At 40.0% G+C, this 14767-nt stretch overlaps 1 protein-coding gene across 5 annotated transcripts in view; it reads right to left on the bottom strand.

Annotated features, from left to right (window-relative positions):
* The window catches only part of FGGY (FGGY carbohydrate kinase domain containing), a 430315-nt gene that overhangs the window by 378190 nt on the left and 37358 nt on the right, over window positions 1-14767 (bottom strand). For 4 of the 5 annotated variants that reach the window (XM_060089872.1, XM_060089875.1, XM_060089874.1 and 1 more), the window contains exons 3-4: window positions 10117-10228; window positions 3970-4121 (exon numbers count right to left, since the gene is read on the bottom strand). In XM_060089872.1, coding sequence (XP_059945855.1) covers window positions 3970-4121; window positions 10117-10228 — 264 coding nt within the window. The remainder of the gene's footprint in view (window positions 1-3969; window positions 4122-10116; window positions 10229-14767) is intronic. The other variant, XM_060089876.1, reaches the window with a different exon arrangement.

The raw sequence follows: 14767 nt of genomic DNA, 5'->3' as shown, positions 1-14767 counted from the left end.
AAATTGATGTGTCATGACAATTTATGAAAGATACAATGAAGTAAAATTAAGAGTACAATGACAAGAGACCTCTGATTTATCTGAGGGTCAGGAAAGGCTTTTTTAAGGATGTGACAATAAAGCTGAGACCTACATGATGAGTTAGAATCAATGGTGAGAAGAGGGAAGAATATTCAAGCAGAAGGCACAGCATCAGAGCATCATTAAGACCAGAGGTCTTAAACTTTTTCTCTAACAGTCCAGACAGTAAATATTTTCAGCTTTGCAGGCCATGCAGTTTCCATCTCAAATAGTCAGTTCTACCACTGTAGGGCAAAAGCACCACAGACAGTAGATAAACGAACAAGCACGGCTGTGCTCCAATAAAACTTTATTTATGGCCACTAAAATTTTAATTTCCTATCATTTTCACAAGTCACAAAATATGACTCTTCTTTTGATTATTTTTCAAACATCTGAAAATGTAAAACTCATTCTTAGCTCCCAGGACATCCAAAAACAGGCAACAGGCCAGATTTGGCCCATGGCCCTAGTTTGCCAACCCCTAGTCAAAAGTCTGGGGTGGCAAAGAGCTGGTGTGTTTGAGGCACTCTGAGTGCATCCCTGTGGATGGATCAGAGTGAGCAAAGTGAGAGACACACAGTAAGCAGAGGAGGGAGGTGAAAATGACATCATACACCATCTTCTGGGCCAGGTTACAAATTTTGGAGTTTATCCTAAGGGTAAAGCAAGGCCAACTAAGTGTTATAATGAGGAAAGTAAGAAACCTGGTTTTAGGGGAATTCCCTGGTGGTCCAGTGGTTCGGACTTGGTGCTTTAGCTGCTGGGGCCCAGGTTCCATCCATGGTAGGGGAACTAAGATCCCACAAGCCGCACGGCGTGGTCAATAAATAAATGCATACGTACTAATAAAAACATAAATAAATAAACTGGTTCTTACTCCCCCCCACACACATTTTCTCACTCCTAATCCAATCTCTTCACCCTGCCAAAGGTATCTAAGACACCTCCCCCCTCTGCCTAACAACCATCCACTAATCTCTCTCACCAAATAGGCCCTTAACAAACTGAGCCGGGGCTACTTAGCTGGTCTCACTTCCTACTACACTCAGGGAAGCACCCCAGGCTCCTGTCCTAGGGCCTACACACCTTACCATAATGAACCTCATTCTCTCTAGAACACTGTATCCTTCCTGTCTTCTCTACTACGCAAAACCTCCACTCATATCTTGAGGCTCATCTCAACTAGCTCGTGCAGGAAGCAAATTATTTTCCCTGGAAGCACTCTGCATATGCCTGCACCTCGGCGCTCAGTGCATCTTCTGCTGGCTCTGGTTCCATGCCTCTCTTCTCCTTATGCTCCCCCACTGTTGTCCCCAGTGGTCACTGTGCCACTTGAGGGTAAGGCCGAGTCCTCTTTGTGCCCATGTCCCCAGTTCCGACCACAGTGCTGGTTCACAGCAGGACCTCAGGTAAGATTTGGCAAATTAAGGAATGAATGAAGAGTAGACAAATGGCAGCCCAGTAAACTTGGCACAGACTCTCATGTTCTGACGTCGAATGTGCTGTTGAACAGCAACTCAAGCTACCGTACTTCCCTGTGCCTCAGTCTCCCATAAGCCCAATAAAAAGAAGGTACTGTTTCCCGATTCTCCACACATGGATGCTTTTCAGGATACAAAGGTAGAGTCTTTCGCATTGAAAGTGGTTTTGTGAGTCTGCAGGCCAGCAACATCAGCATCACCTGGGAGCTTGTTAGAAACGCAAATGCTTAGTTCCCACCACAGGGCTACTAAGTCAGAGTCTGCAGTTTAACAAGCTCTCCAGGTGATTCATTTACACATTGAAGTCTGAGAAGAGCTATAAGCCGTGCTGGTAGGCTTTAAGGAGAAGGTACGAAACATGATTTTAGAAGTTGTTTTGATTTTGAATTTGCAATCACAGTAAAACCAAAGGAACTCTCAGCAAGGATTCCTGGGCATGCTTACCAAAAAGACAAAAAAAAAAAAAAAAAAAAAGTCTGAAAATCAGATTTGAGGCTCAGCCTTCAGGTAGTTAAATGCACAATGAGGCACTATTTAGAGCCTTACTCAGAAAATTCTGAAATGGAATTGATTAGATGGATGGATGGATGGATGGATGGATGGTCAGTCTTAGGTCATAATCATTGCCACACAAATCTAGAACTTAATTATTTTCTATGGGCTTTATTTAGTGCAGTTAGATCTCAAGCGCACAGGTAAATATCCTGACAGGTTCATACCAAAAGTATATTTAGACCTCCTGGGATATACAGCCCTGAGCTGGCTATGAAGCAGGTGCTCAGTAAGGCTCTGGTATTGCACCAATGACCACCTGCTCAATCCTCCTCACTTAATTCAGAACAGCTATTCCTCACCTGTGGTCCAGAAGGGTGACATAGCCAACCCATTTGTTCTTTTGCACATGTTTAGGCTGGCTTAAAGACCATCACCACCCTCATTCCTGGTCCTTCCCAAAGTGGTATGCTTCACAGAGGATTTTAGTACTGCATGACTAATGGGATGAGCTGGGATATGGAGACCAGGAGACACAGGTTTAAATTCTGGCTCTGTCGTCTGTTTGGGAAAGTCATATAACCCTCTCTTGGAGCCTCAGTTTCCCATGCCATCTACCAGGCAGAGGTTGTTAGGATTAGATCAGTTAAAGCCTATAGCACACATAGCAGAGTGTGGAGGCAGTGCAAATACAAATCAATACACTGATTTGTATTTCAGGATATTTTTGTATCAAGTTTCCAAACTGATCCAGTCCAACTCTCTCACTTTAGAGATGGAAAAAGTGAGGCCTGGGGATGAGAATTGCTTTGCCCAAAGGCACACAGTGTGATGCAAACAGAGTCAGAATTAGGATCCTAGAAACCCCCAACTCCTAAAACACTCTGTGTTTTCAAACTCTTAGCAAATATAGAAGTCTTTCTGCAAATTAAAACTTACAAAATAGCTCAATATACAAAACAAGCAACAAGCCAAGCCTGCCTTGATTACTGACGCCCTTTTTACTTATCTCCCTTCTGCCCCATGGTGGCAATCCAAGGACACCTCCTCATCACCTTTAAACTCTCCCCAACCCCACATCTGAGTAACTGAAGACTCAATCCACCTGAAACCTCAGGGCCAATAAATGAATCATGGCAGGTCTTATCATTAGATGGATTCTCTCCTCACCAGACCACCTAGGGGTTTTCAAGTTCCTGCAATTCCCAGAGGACTTGAACTTTCTCACACATCCATCTCTACTGGGAACCATTAAGCTGACATCACCATTCTCCACACTTCATAAATGATTCTAACATCTGGAAATGGGAACCACCTGCAAGTGCCTTAGCCAGAGATCACCTTATCACAAAAGGGTATGGAAACTCAAGTTCAGGTGAGATGAGAAAAGGCATTCCATAAAATGCCACTAAAGCCAAAGATTAATCATTGGGGGCTAAAAGTATGTAGAGAAAGAATGTTCCAGTCAGAAGATTTGGACTTGAATCCCAGCTCTGCCACTTTCTAACTGGAATGGTAATTAACCTCTCTGAACTTCAGTAGAACAGTGGATATTAAGAAAATCAATTTCAGAGTCATTTTTTGGTTCAAATCCTGGCCTGTTGTATACTTATTGAGTCACTTTGGGTGAGCTGACGAATCTCTATTAGCTTTAGTTTTTACAAATACAGAAAAAGAAAAAAAACTACTTTATAGGGTTGCAGTTAGGATTCAAAGAGATAATCTGCATCAAATACTTATCACAGTGCCTTGCCTGAGTTAAGCAGAATGACTTAACCACAACCGAATCAATAAAATGGGATCAACCTTCCTGAGCCTTGCTGCAAAAATCAAACACAACAGCCGTGATGAGCAGGGTGCCTGGTACCAATAGATTCAATAAATGGAATCCTCTGCTATTGTGAGTAATCACTCCTCAACGCTATGCACTTACCTCTTTTAGCCACAGAAGCTTCGGGGCCTGCATTTCCACGGACATCACGCCCCCAACGTACTGCAGGACACTGTGCTTGGTTTCGTTGATCCTGTGGACCTGATGGACCGCCCGGTGGTCCAGCCACATGATGATGTTTCGATGAGAATCCCCTAGCAAAAACAAGGGAGATGAGGACACAGGTGCATCCTTATCCTTCTAATTCAAGGGGGCACTTATAGATTCCCAAGGGCAAAAATCTGCACAACTGCTTGTATAATTTCACACATCAACAAGAAACAAGTGAAAGGACCACCATCAACACTGGCTAGTACATCCTACCCGTATCTCGGACCCTTCAAGAGATGTGCTCTTTGAATAGAGTCCCAGGGTTAAACGTCTAAAGGAAAAACCAGTCAAGATCCACCAATTGATTATATTACCATTCATTCTCTCTCAACTTCTCCCCTTCCTTTCCTATCCCACCTATTCTAGAAAAAACGTTTCTGGGTATATACTCAAGATAAGAGCCAATGAAATGAGCCTAAAACAATACTTCAGCTTTTTAAGGTATGTCTCCTTGAAATATGGACAAATATTTTAGGTATAATATATACATTTACATAATGGCTTTTATTTGCCTATATTCTCACTTCCTCTAGTCACTCTAATTAAAATTAGTTAATTTAAGTGTTTTTCCTCACTCGGTTGGTTTGTTTGGTGGGGTGGGAAGCACTGGAATTTCTTTTCCATTCTGGAACCAGGCAGACCTGATGGGGAACGTTCTTTCAGTGTAGGCAGAAATACTGAGAAAGTTATTTAATTTTTCTTAGCCTAAGCGTCCTTATCTGCAAAATGGAGCATATAAGGATGAACTGAGCTTTTTCATTCATTGAACAAAAGATAATGTGCATAAAGGTTATGGCAAGCGCTTGTCACACAGGAGGCCCTCAAGAGGAATAAATCACAGGAAACAGAATTTAAAATCAGCCGGAAAAGGAGCATGCGCAGTGCCCCTCACATCCTACCTCTACCATCCTGCAGCCCACAGAGAAACTGGTTGCCCCTTTCCCCCTTCCCCAGACTCTGCTAATTCTTCCTGCACTGATGGGCAAGCCAGTATTCTTTTCACAGTCCTCTGCTTCCTCTGATGGCAAAATGCAGAGAACAGCAAGGAATATATCTGGGAGATTATAAATGGGGAAGATAAAAGGGACCCAAGAGTAATTGAGAGAGGCACTTCACATGTTATTTTATTTATTGGCAAAATAACTGCAGCAATTATATAATTTTGCTAATACGAGTGTTTATAAAGCTGCGCATGCGCATTTGTGTGTGTGTGTGTCCCAAGCCTTGTGCTGAACCTCTTGCACACATCGTCTCATTTAATCCTTAAAACAACTCTGAGATCCAGGCCGTTTTCAATGACGAACTGACTCCAAGATTGAAGACATGCCTACTACCTCACAGCTGGGAAAAGCACAAAGTGTGCTTTGAAAGTAGATCTGTGCAGAGAATGGATAAATAAATTAGTAAAACAAATTTAAACTCAAGCTACACACATCAACATGAATAATGACACCAGCTGGGGTATTTTTAAACACAGTATATATTGTTTGTTGTTGTGGGTATACACACATGTGGTAAAAGCACAGAAGAAATGTGTTTGTGAACACCAGCTATGGCAGAACCATTACCTGCTGGGCAGGGGGGCGGGGGAGGGGGAGGGCATGGACTGAAGCTTCAAGTGGTTCTTTCTTTAAAAAAAAAAAAGGACTTGTGGCAAATGTGGCAAAACCTCATCTGTTTATCCTCATACATACATAGGAGGCTGTTACCTTATTTTCCTTACTCTTCCATATATTTGAAAAAGAATTTTTAAAATTTACAAAAATGTCGGCCTAAGGACACATCTAAATTAGGTCATCATCGTAATGAGTCAAGGACTCACTCATTGGTTTGCCTGCCTGGAGAGATTTCAGGTCCCACAAAAACTACTCAAACAACGGCAATACATTTAAAGTAAGAGAAAGTACATGAAACCTTCCACAGGTACATCTAAGATTTTGTTTAAACAGCTGAGTGATTCTACTGTATGACAAAACTGCTTAAAGTTCTGGTTCTCAACCCTAGTTTCACATTAGAATCTCCTGGGATAGCTTTAAAAATACTGATGTACAGGTCCTATTCCAGAACCATCATGGAATCAGACTGTGGGTATGTGGGCACACATTCATAAACACACACACACACACACACACACAATGTGGGTGTGTGGGTGTTGGGGGGGACAATATCTGCATTGCATCTTAAATATTGTATAGAATCTGTCTGCAGCTGCTTCAAGACAAAAACACCTGTTGCTAAACCTTCTGTAAAGACAGACCGATCAGCCACTACTACCTCTACATGAAGAGGCTCTCAGAATGACACACTGAGCATTGTGTAGAATCAATTACTTTATTATATTTATTATGATTATTAATTAACAATGTTCATTACAGACAACAACCTGGAAGTTAATCTTTTTTTCAGTGCCTGTAGAAAATGACAAATAAATGACTCCACTGAAAGTTCATTTCATCTTTTATTAAGCATCTGCTACATGCCAGGCACAGGGCTGGATGCTGGGATACCAAGAAGAATGTGCCACAGTCTCTGCCCTTAAGGAACACGAGGGTAAATGGAAAAACAGTCTGTATGGAGTGATGACTGCTGGGACAGAAGTCCTGGACATGGTACAGAGAGAAGGAAGAGCACAGAGAAGCCCCCAGTTAGCAGAGCCCGAGGCTGCACAGGGAGCTTCCAAGACGCAGGAAAGCTTTAGGTTAATTCTGAAAATGACTGGCCACTGGATAAGCAGGTGAAGAAAGAGTGAGGGAGGAGGGGCTACACAATAGAAACAGCACGTGAAACCAAAAGAGCACAGACCCATAAAGGCATCATATTTTAAGAGAACTGGAAATAATCTGGTAGAGCAGAATTTGGGTAACATAGTCAGTTTACCTTAGGGCAGATTATTTATCCCTGTACTCATTCAATTAATACTGGCAACACCTCACAGGAGGTGTTCCAGGGATACCTGAAGGAAATGACTGTGAATCAGAAAACCATCTAAATATTAGGTTTCTGTTACAGAGTAGCCTAGGTAGTAACTTCCTCCCTGACCCTAAATTATCTCCCTTGGTTCCTCTCCCTCCCAAGAGCTCCTGTGGCTGGAATGATTCACCCAGTCATGGTCTGAGCTAGGTGGGTTGCAGAGGTAGGAAGCACACAGCAATGGCACCTTTGTCCAACCCAGCACTGGTCTGATCTTGAAAAGGAAGAAAGACCAAACAAGAAAAGGCAAACAATTAGACTATTTTATCATGTAGGTCAGTGTTCTCAAACTAGTGTACTTAATTTCCTTGGGATTTTTTTTTCTTTTTTTTTTTTTTTTTTGCGGTATGCGGGCCTCTCACTGTTGTGGCCTCCCCCGTTGCGGAGCACAGGCTCCGGACGCGCAGGCTCCGGACGCGCAGGCTCAGCGGCCATGGCTCACGGGCCCAGCCGCTCCGCGGCATATGGGATCCTCCCAGACCGGGGCACGAACCCGTATCCCCTGCATCGGCAGGCGGACTCTCAACCACTTGCGCCACCAGGGAGGCCCTTCTTTTTCTTTTTGGTTACCATCTAAAGAAAATAAGTTTTGCTGGTCTTATGGGTTTGGCTTTAATGGTGATGGTTAATTTCCTGACCCCACTCCCTGCTCTTCACAATTACTCCAATTAACCAATCAAGAATGGGTCATTATCAGGTAAACAGAAGTCTTTAAAGACCCTCTTAATTCATCCTTAAAATTTGAATTTCATTTTCTAGTACAGGCTAATCCACTGCAGTTAAAATCTAACCTTAATAGAACCCGTTGAAAGGCAAGAAACTGGTGAGGGCACCTGCAGCTGGATGCATTTGATGAATGGGTACATTTTAACCTTTTAGGTGGAATACAGTTTTTTCAACACTTATAATTCAGGTTGCAACCTAGGTAACACTCTTAATAGGAGAACTGTCAACAGGAGGCAATTCTCTCTACAATGAGAAAAAAAGATGGCATCTGGGAGGGTGCTGGTATAAGCAGGTTTAACAAGGAACTATTCCTCTACTTCAGAGGTTCTTATTCCTAATGTTTTAGCTGTCCATTCATCTGCACCCAGTAATTATCCACATATTAGAATTACCGAGAAAACTTTAAAAACACTGATGCCCTAGCCTCACCCCAAGCCAACTGAATACAAACCCTGTGGGTAAGGCTCATGAATTGGTAATCTTAAAAGATCTCCAGTTGATTCTAATGTGCTACCAGAGTTAAAAACCATGTGTTTCAGCAGATTAGAAGGTACAGAGTCCTTGGAACTTAGGGCTCTTAACATCTAAAGTCCCATCCAAAATGAGAATTCCTTCCACAGCATCCCTAACAGACCATCACCTGACCACTACTTAAAACAAGCCAACAAAGAAGTGCTGGCAGCCTCCCCAAGCAGCCCACTCCATGGTTGGAGAGGGCTTGCTGTTGCTGAGCTGAGGTCTGTAGGTTCAGTCCCATTCCTTGGGTCTCTGCTCTCTGAAGTGGTCTAGACGGGGGCTGCCCTGCCCTCCTGGGCCGGAACAATGCCAGCTGAGCCAGTGGTCAGCCACTGAGAACAAGGACCCCTCATATTCGTCTCTGAAGCCCCAACACTTAATCAGACAGGGATTGGCACACAGGGGGTGCTAGTAAATGTGGCATAAATAGAAAAAAAATGTGTGTGTGTGTGTGTGTGTGTGTGTGTGTGTGTAAAAGATGGTCACCATTACCACTGTGCTCTATCATTCATCCATTTGCCTACTTTTGCAGGGCATGTCATTTATAAAAATCACTGTTCCATGCATTAGGTCCATAGGAGTAAGTAAGACACATTCTCCTAACTTAAGGAATTCATAATCTGACTGAAGAAACTTTTCTGAGCATTCAGGCGTCCAGCTCCCCTTAATTCTCACAGCAAAGCTACTGTTTCATTATTCCAATTCTTTCAGAGGAGAAACCAAGCCATACAGACGTTAAGTGACTCACTCAAGGTGTCACAGCTCAGCAGCAGCAGGGCTAAGGACTGGGACTGCCTGACTCCAATGCCAGGGTGTCCCAGTGTGCCCCAGTATCCATAGCTGCCAATTAAGAAAGGTGCTGCTACAGCAGTGTCCACTACTAAGGATTCTTTAATACAGTCTCGCCCAAAACATGCCTGTGATACCTATGTTGGCAACAACTGACTGAAAATGCAGAGAGTCACACTTCTTTAGATGGAGCATACAATTTCCAGTGCACCATAGTCTCCACTGCTCCCAAATGTCTGCCACTCATCAAAAGGTTAAATGTCAGTTGAAATTTATCTCTGCACATGTGCTGTTGTCTTTCTCACATCTGGCACACTGTATTCATTTACATTACCTACCTGACTTTTGGGTTTGCGACCTCGGTGCTAGCAGTACTGGCTAGAGTATCCCAAAAGGGACACATCCTCACCATCCATGAAAAATTTCTGACAGTGGATAAAAGTTGGCACTTGCATTTGAAACAGCTCATTACAGTACTCATGAGTGTAATGAGAGAGTGCAATGAGAGTGTAATGAGAGTGTATTAGAACAACGTCATTAAATGCGAATGTCTTTGGTCTGGCTATTGAAAATAGAGAGACCATTTGTTTCCAGCTTTTGTGTGATATATGGTCCTGTCTGTCTTACTCTATTTTCTTTAAGTGAACTTGATTCACCCACTCAAATGAATGTGGTGGAGGAGCTTCATATACAAAACAACTGCAGGCACAGACAACACTCCCTTCCTTGAAAAGGCCCAGACTAGTAACCTGTTTCAAGGCTACTCACTCTGAGCTAATGATCCCATGTCCATCCTACATTAGATTTTCTACTGTGGCTCCTGTGCATTGTGGAGCCAAGTCTCTTCCTAATCCACCTAATCCCAATGTCACCCCTCTCCTACTAACTGCTGCCCAAGCTTTGACCTCTAGGGACATGATTTTGGGGCTCCATGCTCCACCTGTAAATCTCACTAACAGTGATAACACTTGATATCATGCTCCACCTGGGCCCCAGCCCATCTCCCACCACCAAGAAAACAGAGAGAAATGGTCCTACCTTCATGATTCACAGGTAAAGGACGAAACTCCTTATCCAAAACAACCAGAGAACACGTGGCATCAAACCCAAGCCCTCGGATTTGGTTTAAATCAATCCCTTGTACAACTTTCTGTTTTAAAAACAAATAAACAAAAACAAATTAAAATACAGGCTTTTAAAAGACTGAAAACAGTTATGACTAGAAGGAAATGAATGGCAGAATAAAGTATTTACAATAGAAAACAAATAAAAGTTTGATGTCACTAAAATATCAGAAGATCCTATAAATTAATTTAAAAGACAACCAATCTAATTGGAAATTAAGCAAAGGACATGAAAAGTCACTTCATAAAATAAAAAGAAATAGTCAGAGTATATAAAAAGATCCCCAACTCCATTAAAATTAAATAAATGCAAATAAAAATATCCCAATCTTTGTTTTTCTTATTGGCAAAAATTCAAAAAATTAAGAGTAGATAGTAGTGGCAAGACAGGGAGAAGTGGACCTTCTTTTACATTATCCTAACAGTGTGATAATTTAGTACAAATTTTAAAGAATATAGTATAGTATTTATTAAAATTAAAAAATGCATAACTTTTTTTTTTTTTTTTTTTTGCTGTATGTGGGCCTCTCACTGTTGTGGCCTCTCCCATTGTGGAGCTCAGGCTCCGGACACGCAGGCTCAGCAGCCATGGCTCACGGGCCTAGTTGCTCCGCGGCATGTGGGATCTTCCCGGACCAGGGCATGAACCCGTGTCCCCTGCATCGGCAGGCGGACTCTCAACCACTGCGCCACCAGGGAAGCCCAAAAATGCATAACTTTTGACCCAGCAATCCTACTTCTAGGAACCTATCTTAGTGAATTATTAGCATGAGTAAGTAAAATTACACATAAACAAAGGTTAACTGTTTAAGAATATACCTAAAAATTGGAAAAACTATTTTTATGAAATAAATTATGGTATACCTGTAAAACAGAATTTTCTACAGCCATTAAAAATGAAGAGAGAGAAGCATCTTCTGGGTGTGATAGTATGAAGAGGCTGGCAAATCTTCTTAGCAAAATCAAAGCATAAAACTGAACAACATCATCAAAAACAACCATTTGGGGGCTATGGAACTTGGCCAAAACCACATAAGAAACTGAGAAATAGTCTTTCTTGAAAAATAAAATTGCACCTAAAACATTCCCACAAAACAACAACTCCAGGACCAGATGGATTCATTGGGAGGTTCTGTGAAACATTCAAAGAATAAACAATACCACTCCTATACAAATTTGTTTAGGATATAGTGAAGGAGAGAACATTTTCCAACATTTCATGGCCAGTACTACCCTGATACCAAAGCCAAACAAAGATATCAAATGAAAAGGACACTGTAGACCAATAACTGCCATGAACATAAGTGTAAAAATCCTTAACAAAATATTAACAAACCAATATTGCAACATATAAAACATTCATTTTACATCATGACCATGTGGGGTTACCCCAGGAATGCAAGAGTCATTTAATATCCATAAATCAATTAATGTATAACATATACTAATAGAATAAAGTACAAACACCAAATGATCATCTCAACTGATGCAAAAAATAAATAAATAAATAAATAAAAAACACTCAATAAACCAAGAAAGAAGGGACCTTCTACAACCTGATTAACAGTATCTACAAAAACCTATAGCCAACATCATACTTCACAATAAAATGAATGATTCCTTCCAATCAAAAACAAAGCAAGGCTGTTCTCTTTCACCACTTCTGTTCAACCTTGTACTAGCGGTTCTGGCCAATGCAACAAGGCAAGAAAAAGAAAGTTAAAGCATACAGATTGGAAAGGAAGAAGTTAAAGTGTATTATTTTGCAGAAGACATAATCCCATATGCAGAAAATCCTTAGAAATTTATCAAAAAGAAAAATCTACCTGAACTAATAAGCAACCTTAGTAAGATCACAGGATACAAGATTCACATATAAAAATCAACTGCACTTCTATATACTAGCAAATAACATATCAAAATTGAAATACCAAAATAATTCTGATCACAGTAGCATCAGAAAAACAAAATACTCAGGAATTAGTTTATCAAAAGAAGTTCAAGACCTATACCCCCAAAACTACAAAACATTGCTACAAAAGAAACTACAAATTAGAGAAATATGCCATATTCATGAAATGGAAAATTCAACATTGTTGAGATGGCAATCTCAAATTAATCTACAGATTCTACACAACCCCTATTAAAATCCCAGAAGGTTTTTTTTTAAGAAAATGACAAGCTGTGCCTAATTTATACAAAAATGTAAAGGACATAGAAAAGCCTAAGCACTTTTGAAAAGAAAGAACAAAGTTGTAGAACTTATGCTACCTGATTTCAACTTACTATAAAGTTACCATTACTAAGTCAGTGTGGCACTGGCACAAGGATAAATTTATACATCAATGGAATGGAATAGAAACATAAGAAATATACCCAAACTTGTATGGTCAATTGATTTTTTATAAGGTGCCAAGACAATTCAACAGGAAAAGGACAGACTGTATGACAGTAGTACTAAAACAACTAAATGCCCAAATGCAAAAAAAAAAAAAAAAAAGAACATATACTTTTTGACTTTTACCTTACACCGTATACAAAAATTGACTCAAAAAATGTATCATATCTCCAAATGTAAGAATTAAAACTATGAAACTTACAGGAGAAAATCTTTATGATATGAGCTAGACAAAGATTTATTAGAAAGCAAGACTCAAAAGAAAAAATAATAAATTTGACTTCATCAAAATTTAAAAATTTTTCTCTTTAAAAGAAACAGTAAGAAAATGAAAAGATAAGCTAAACATCGGGAGAAAACATTTGTAATTCAGACATCTGATAATAGACATATATGGAATATATAAAGAACTCTTATAACTCAATAATAAGAGGCTTAACAACCCAGTTACAAAATGAGCAAAAGATTTAAATATACACATCACCAAAGAAGACAAATGGCCAAAGCACACAAAAATATGCTCAACATCATTAGTCATTAAGGAAATGCATATTAAAATCACAATAAGCTACTACTACACACCTACAATAACAGCTATAATAAAAAAAGAGTGACAATACCAAGTGTTAGAAAATTATGGAGAAAGTGGAATCCTCGTACATTGCTGCTGGAAATGTAAAATACAGCCATTTTGGGAAAGAAGTTTGGCACTTTGTGAAATATAATTTACCACACAACTCAGCAATTTCACTCCTAGGTATTCACCCAGGAAAAATAAAAATGTATGTCAACATAAAGACTTGTATGTGAATATTCACAGCAGCATTGTTCATAATACCCTAAAACTGTAAACAAATCAAATGTTCATCATGGTTTAACCAAATGTTGAAAACAAGTGTGTTATATCCATACAACAGTATAGTACTCAGAAAGAGTACTATCTGTGCAACCACATGAATGAACCTTAAAAACATTACGCTAAGTAAAAGAAGTCAGACACAAAAGAAGGCATGCTGTATGATTCCATTTATGTGAAATTTCTAGAAAGGAATAACTATAAAGACAGAAATCAGTTATCTATGACTGGGGCTGGGGGCTGACTACAAACAGGCATAAGGGAACTTTTGAGGGGTAACAGAACTATTCTAAAATTGAATTATGGTGATGATTGCACAAATGTGTAAATTTAATAAAATCACTGAATTATACATTTACAATGGATGATTTTATGGTATGTAAATTATACCTCAAGCTGTTAAATATTTTTTTACAAAGTTGAGCTATAAAAGATGAAATGGAAATACATCCATGATATATTAATAAGGTACAAAAAAAACAAAAAAAATATACAACAAACTGCTAATAGTGGTTGCCACTGAGAACAGAAACGACAGCTGGAGGAGATGGGAGATTTTTCACTTTGTCATGTAATTTTTTAAGCTGGAGAATAACAGATTTATTGATGAATTCTATTTTTTAATTTTTGTTTCTATGGTTTCCTTTTGTGAAAAAGCATGAGTGATCACACTCGTTAACATTTCCTGCCAACTTAAAACATGACAATAACCTTTTAAATACCACAAAAGTCAACTCAAATGTGTCCATCTCCATTTAAAATGCTCAAGTCGGGCTTCCCTGGTGGCGCAGTGGTTGAGAGTCCGCCTGCCAATGCGGGGGACACGGGTTCATGACCCGGTCCGGGAGGATCCCACATGCAGTGGAGCGGCTGGGCCCGTGAGCCACGGACGCTGAGCCTGCACGTCCGGAGTCTGTGCTCCGCAATGGGAGAGGCCACAACAGTGAGAGGCCCGCGTACCGCAAAAAAAATAAATAAATAATAAAATAAAATAAAATGCTCAAGTCTTCTTTTTTCCTGTTTTGGAATTTTGGACTTGTCATTTAGGATTCTGTTTCTTACTATTTAATGGGTTCCTCAAATAAGAGCTACACACAATTATTACAGATTTTTCAACAAAGAAAAGCAGTAATTTTTTTCAAATAATAACAACAATAAATTATAAAATGTCACCATATATTGAGCACCTATTGAGTGCCAGGTACTTTACAAACATCATCTTATTTAATCCTTACAAAACCCACTGAGGAAACATTTAGTATTTCCATTTCATAAAAATATAAGTGGAAGACTGGGGAGGGAAGGGAACAG

Source organism: Mesoplodon densirostris, chromosome 2 (assembly GCF_025265405.1).
Source record: "Mesoplodon densirostris isolate mMesDen1 chromosome 2, mMesDen1 primary haplotype, whole genome shotgun sequence".
NCBI lineage: Eukaryota > Metazoa > Chordata > Mammalia > Artiodactyla > Ziphiidae > Mesoplodon > Mesoplodon densirostris.
The sequence above is the reverse complement of the archived record's forward strand: the minus strand, read 5'-3'. Positions and strand labels throughout refer to the sequence as shown.